This window comes from Nelumbo nucifera, chromosome 7 (genome assembly GCF_055504915.1).
Source record: "Nelumbo nucifera cultivar China Antique chromosome 7, China Antique-T2T, whole genome shotgun sequence".
NCBI classification, from domain to species: Eukaryota; Viridiplantae; Streptophyta; class Magnoliopsida; order Proteales; family Nelumbonaceae; genus Nelumbo; species Nelumbo nucifera.
In genome coordinates, this window is record NC_142655.1 from 50886512 (window position 1) to 50892925 (window position 6414).

The 6414-nt window shown below is 50.0% G+C and overlaps 1 protein-coding gene across 1 annotated transcript; it reads right to left on the minus strand.

Moving 5' to 3' along the window:
* Positions 1–312: 312 nt before the first annotated feature.
* On the minus strand, positions 313–6201 carry LOC104586535 (uncharacterized). Its single transcript, XM_088891153.1, has 2 exons — positions 5632–6201; positions 313–5553 (listed from the first exon to the last, which is right to left on the minus strand). Exons 1-2 carry the CDS (start codon positions 5753–5755, stop codon positions 4889–4891), a joined length of 789 nt encoding a protein of 262 aa, XP_088747279.1. The 5' UTR covers positions 5756–6201; the 3' UTR covers positions 313–4888.
* Between the last annotated feature and the right edge of the window lie 213 nt (positions 6202–6414).

Genomic DNA, 6414 nt, shown 5'->3' on the forward strand with positions numbered 1-6414 from the left:
CGGCATACCTTGGCCCTAGACCTCGGCCATGGTGCCAGGTCCCTTCGGCCTTGCCTAAGTTAACATAAGGGATTTGGGAGCCAGGTGAGCCCCACTTCGGACGTGTGACTCTGCCTCGGCTTCCAATGTCCCAATTACTTGAGGCGAGCATGCAAATAAATGAGTACTACGAATGAATCATGTGTGCCTTATGTATCGTGGTCTTGATTGTTTGGAGGGGCAAGGACCTCTCATAAAAAAAAAGAGAAAGAGGAAGAAGAAGAGAAAGAAAGGGGAAGAGACAACATGCACAAAGCACAATAGATACAAAAAATGGTTTCATTCATTACTCAGTTTCGGTCTTGTATAGCCTTTACAAAACGTTTTGTATTGCCTTCACAAAAAGAAAAAGAAGAAAACCAAACAGCAAAGTATTACAACAATTGAACAAAAAAAAGGGAAATCTACGCCTGCGCCTCATCGTTGGCCGGAGGGGGAATGGAGTCTTCGGCCGGTTGAGCCTCGGCGGGAGCATCGGGGATCACTTGTATCCCCTTGACGTCAAAATCTGGCAGCACCAGTAGGAGTGTCTTCTTGATATCTTCAATACCGTCGAGGTAGGACGATGAAGCATACTCCACTAGCGCATCCAGGTAGTTGGAGGGCTTCTTGTACACCTCCACCACCTCGGTCGCTGCCTTCTTTGATTATTCTACCGAAGCTAGGGCTTCGGCAGCTTTCGCCTCTACCTTGGCTGCCCGTCTCTCCGCTTTCGTGACGATGCTTTCCAGCCGAACTTGCTCCATCTGCTCGTTGGAGAGCCCTTGTTGCGCCTCCTTCAGCTGGGCCTCGAGGCGCTCCTAAACCGATTGCTCATCCAGGAGTGCCTTTCGGAATTTTTGGTACTTGTCATTAGCAGCGATAGCTGCCTTTTGGAGCTTCTCCTCGGCGGACTTCTTCTCCTTCTCTGCCTTGTTAATGTGAGACATGGCTAGTCTTTTTCAATCCCCCAAACCGATGAAGTGCAAACAGGCCCGCAACAAAACCAGTTAGCAAACAAAAGGGTATAGGGAGAGAAGAAAACACGAAGCCGAAGAACATTTTACCTTAGCCAAGTGATACAGGCCTTTGTCGTAAATCGCCTTGGGGTTGCTCTATAGTAGACGATAGCGATCCCTCGGTAGGATGACCCTACTCACCAGCTCCTGGCTGACCCCCTCGTCTTGAATGGAGTCCCCCTCTTGGAGCTACCATTGTGGGCTGAAGATCTTCCCGGCCCCCTCGGCTCTCTCGGGGCTGATGAAGGCCCGGATGGGCGCTCCCCGGGTGTGGACCTCCGCACCACCTACTCAGCATGCCTATCAGTGTTGGCCACCTTCTGCGGCGGGTCCTCCCTCGACGTGTCTACTACGGGCCTCTTCTTTGGCACCTCGGTCCCGGTGGTGGGCTTCTTCAGCGCCTCCATAAGCTTTTTGGCCTCCTCTGAGGGCCTCTTCACCCCACCAGCGACTTCCTGGGGTGCCACCACCAGTTGCTTCCCCTTGGTGGGGACTTGCAGATTTCCCCCCTTCGCCAAAGTAGGGGCAGATTCATTGCCAGACCCCTTCGGCGTTTGCCCTCTGGCTTTCTTCTCGGCCTGCTTCGCCCGAGCCTTCTCCAAAAAACGCTACTTGGCATCCATTGACACTTCTACGAAACAACAAAGGAAAACAGATACTACATTAAAGTGAAAAAGAAAAGAACGTGGAAGACGCACTAACCACGGAACCTATCCTACCGAGGGGGGTTAGACTAATCGAAGCAAGGACTAGGGGGACCTCCTCCTCCACCAATGGCTATGCCTGGAATGTCCCCATCACAAGCAGGTGAGCTACAGTTGCAGCCTCTTCGTCTCGGAGTTGTGGGGGACATCTCTTAACAATGATGCAGGCCTCCCCCTAGTCGGACCTGAACTGCCAACTCTCGGGGCAAGAGACATAAAATAACTTATCCTTCCACCTGTGGACGGATGAGGGATTATGCACAGGCTTCCCCCTTCTTAGGTGGAAGTAATACATGTTGGCCTCGGAAGCGTGCTTTCTCGGCGTGAACATGGTACGAAACAGCCTCAGCATCAACTCCACGCCCCTAAGCTGAGCCCACACCACCATCGCCACGATGGTCCTAATGGTGTTGGGTACGAGCTGGCTGATAGTGATGTCGTACCACTCCAACAACTCGAAGATTAAGGAAGGGAGGGGAAACCTAAGGCCAAACTCCAAAATATGCTAGTAGACACAGATTTCCCCCTCCTCGGGGCTCCACAGCCGATCGCCCACATCGAGGACCCTCAAGTCATAAGACTGGGTTATGTGGAACCTCCTCGCCAAGGATTTGACCTGGCACATGTCCAAGGAGCTATCAAACTCCGAACGCAAGACACCAGCATCAGCCACCCTTCGAGCAGCACTCCCTCCCACTGGTTTGGTGACGACTTCTACAACATCATCCTTGGAGAGAGGAGATCCCTCGGGCTCCCTCGGTGACGCCGAGGCGACACTTTCATAGGGAGAGTCATTCCCCTGGTGACTACCCTCGGTACCCCCTGAGGTTAACCTTTCCTTGATGACAACCACCTCCCGACGAAGGGGCACTATAGCTAAGGAACCCAGGGAAGACAGGGGAGAGAGGGTTGCAGGAGAGCTCCCTCCCGAGATGTTCGGGAGTTCATGGCATTCAAGGCCGGACTTGGAAAACAACATATTTGATTACCTAAGAGAGGGTGAAATGTCCCGAAGAGAGGAAGAAATAAGAAAGTCCTGGAGAATTGAGAGTTGGGGAGCTGCGTTCACTTGAGAGCAAGGGCGTCTAAGTTCAAATAAAGGAGAAAGTCACTGTCAGGGTCCCTATTTAAAAGAAAATGGACGGCCTGAACCTCTCTGAATCCGACAGATAAGACAAATCCACTCCCACCGTCCAACTATGATGTGCCACTCGACGCTCGGCCTCGGAAGACGGAATGACACCCAAAGCAACGGTTTAGATCGATGCGAATCCAACGGATGCAGGAGCCCTCCATTTTGCGAACCAGTTCCACCGCACCTCCTAGTGCATGCCCTCGGAAGGCGAAACGGCGCAGGGTGGACCACGAAAATCGCCTGTGACAGCCCGTTGAGCGAATCGCAGGGCCTGCTCATCGCGAACCACTGGGCAGACCGTTTAACCCGGTGAACGCACGACTACTGGAATAATCGTCCCCTACACGGTAGCCCCCTAACGTGGTCTGCCCATGCATGATACCAAACACCTCCACAAAACCAAGGCATCCACACCACACACATTTCCGAATCAAAGAGGGACGACGCACACAGCGAAAACGATGCCACTGCAGGACACCCCTCGGCTGATGAATCCGAAGGTATAACGACCACTACTCCCAACGACCGAAGCCGATGCCTTACCTCGACTGCTACCCTCGTTGCCAGCCAAAGCCAAGGCCTCGCCTCGGCCTCGGGAGTGGGGGGAAAATGATGTGGGTTAGCTTGGCCCAGCCCATCGCAGGCTAGGGGGCCCAACCCACTAACGTTTGATAGCGTCAACTACAGTAGGAGGGAGCCTTGCTGCCTTCTTACGAAGCCAACCGCATGACGATCAGACATACCCACCAGGGCTTGCCGCTTGACCTCGTACGACACTCATCCGGGGTGTTCATCTTCACCTACCTCCAGCACACTCAAGTATAAATAAGAGGTAACTCCCCCTTAAAGGAGATCTAGAACAAAAAATCCTAAACACAGCTTACTCATTTACTCCCTGCACCTACCTTGCTTCCTTAACATTTAATCTGGGAGATCTGGTGCATCTGAGGACTATCACCAAGGCCTCGCCTGCACCCTCTCCTACTTTACACCTCATACTAAATTGAGCATCAGAGCCTCTACCTTGGGTACCCGCCTGAGGCCTTTGACATTCCCTGTCTTGTAATACATCTGGTCAACAGGAACCTCACCTCGGCCTACACTCCTCGACTACCACGGTCTTCGGAAGGAATACCTCACATCGGCACGAAGTCCTCGGCTTCGGCTCACCTTTTCCGAGTCATCGAAGTCCTCGACAATGGAGAGTGAATTTACCTATATATATAGGCACCCTCAGTGAGGGCACCGTTCGCGCAATTGGAGGATGTGCCACACGTCCTCCAATTCATGTAAACGGTTGAAGCATGCGAAGGATGCTTCACGCCGTTAGTAAAGTGAAACTCATCCTCCACCTCTAGCATCTCATTCTCTCTTTCTTTCTCTCTCTCTTGTCTTCCCCTCCCTTTTCGTCTTATTCTATTCTCTGTTTTGTCCACTGCCGAGATCTGGAACACTCCCCTGTTGAAGAAGAAGCACAGCAGCGGCAGACCGGCAACAATACTTCGATCGGCTTTTATCCCTCTTAGGAGGCGGTGGGACAAGCAGTAAACCCAGGCAAGCACTGAGGGTGCCTGGACTGAAGCCGAACTCATCAGGTATATCCAATGGCCGAATAGGAGTAGGAAAGTCGCGATAATCCAGTAGCAAGGCAAAGTAAGACCGAACGCTCCCATTAGCCAAGACTATTGCTCGCCACTCGAGCATGTGAAGCCCATAAGCTGGCGGGGGAGGACCGATGGCAGCGGGGTCCGAGAACGATAATGGAGCTCTGGTGGCAGGCCCCGCCGACGGAAAGGGACCTAGTCCAGATGGATGGATATGATCGAGAGGGAACTTAGACGAGCCTGGTATGGCGTCCTCCTTAGTAACTGATGAGGGTTTTGCTGATTTGGTATTGCCGGCGGCACCAGGATTAAGGTCAGAGTTAGTAGTATTGCCAGATTCCCACCTGGATTTCCGGTTAGACGAGGATGAAGATGACTTGTGGGAGGAACCCTTGGGGTTATTTCCCGTCATCTTCTGGTTGACGGGGCACGTGGTAGGGGAATTGGCTCTGGCTGTGCGTTCTGCAGTACTCCGCCGCCCATACATGACTTTTGGCAGTTGATCAGAGCATACAAAGCACCATCCAATTTCTCCATCTCACTGCAGCCATCCTCTTCTTCCCTTTCGCATGCTATGCGCTTTGGTTGCATCGATTTTGAAACCAAAGACCAACCACTGGGCTTTGATTGTGCCTTTGGCCCTGATACAAACGACAATACAGACTGGAACACCGAGACAGTGATCGCTTCTACTTCCTTCAGCACGTTAACAATGGCCACAAGGTCAAGATCTTTGCTAATGAAGAGAGCAAAGGAGGTGTGCTTCTCCATCTTCTTCAAATCTGCTAGACATTTGTGGATGGTTTTATTAATCTTCTTCCTGAATGTCATGTAAGCACCAACTTGGGTTGCCAAACCAGACTCTCCGCTTCGTTTCCTCCGGAGAGATGATTCAAGTTGTTGCAGAGATTCTTTGAGCTGTGACAAAACATCCCTAGTGGTGCCACAGATGTCCAACAACCTGAGAGATCCGTCCAACACCTCGTCTGCCCATTTGGGGTGGGAGAGAGCTTGGTGATGATTGTTTGTCGCCGGCGGTGATGGTTGTGCAATCGCCGCAGCCGGGTGGATGACTACATACAAAACCATTAGGGTTAGTTTTGATGGAAGAAAAGAGGTGCAAAGAAGAAGAGATGCAAAGAAAACAACACCTGAGGTTGATTCCGCCGCTGGTGATGATTGTTTGTCGCCGGCGGTGATAGTTGTGCAATCGCCGCCACCGGTCAGATTGGGAAAGAGAGTGAGGTTCGTGGAGAGGAGAGGAGCAAAACTCATGTTTTACTTACCTAGCCTCACACACTTCAGCCCCTCTCGATTCGGAGGACATGTGGTGCATCCTTTGGATGTGCGAACATTTCTAGACATGACATTTTTTGAGAAGTTACTATTAAAGTCTATAGTCCACTACCACCATTCAAACAAGTGGCATTCTCATTTTTTGGAAAGCTAAACACGTGGCAATTTATGAGAAATTCTTGCTAAAGCCCACAACCCATTACTAGGCTACAACCCCCCATCATTTAAACACGTGGCCTTTTCATTTTTCTGGAAAGCTAGACACGTGGCGTTTTTTGAGAAGTTGCTACTAAAGCCTACAGCCCACTACCATCACTCAGACACATGGCATCCTATTAGTTCAAGAAATATGATTCAAAGAATGAGTAGTTTTACTTTTAAACATTCTTAATAGAAAGTTATTTAATAGCTTAACACATGTTTATCCATAATCTTTTAAATATAAATGGTGGGATCCATTAAAAGATTATCATAAACCCACATTTGTTTTTAAATGATTTTTTTTTCTGAAAAGAAAATACTTTATTAATTACAAACTTCATTTAACTTTTAGGAAGCAACCTAATTTAACTTTTAAATAACTCAAAATAGATTTATTAGATAAATAGTAAATTCCAAATAAAGTGGGTTATTGTTTA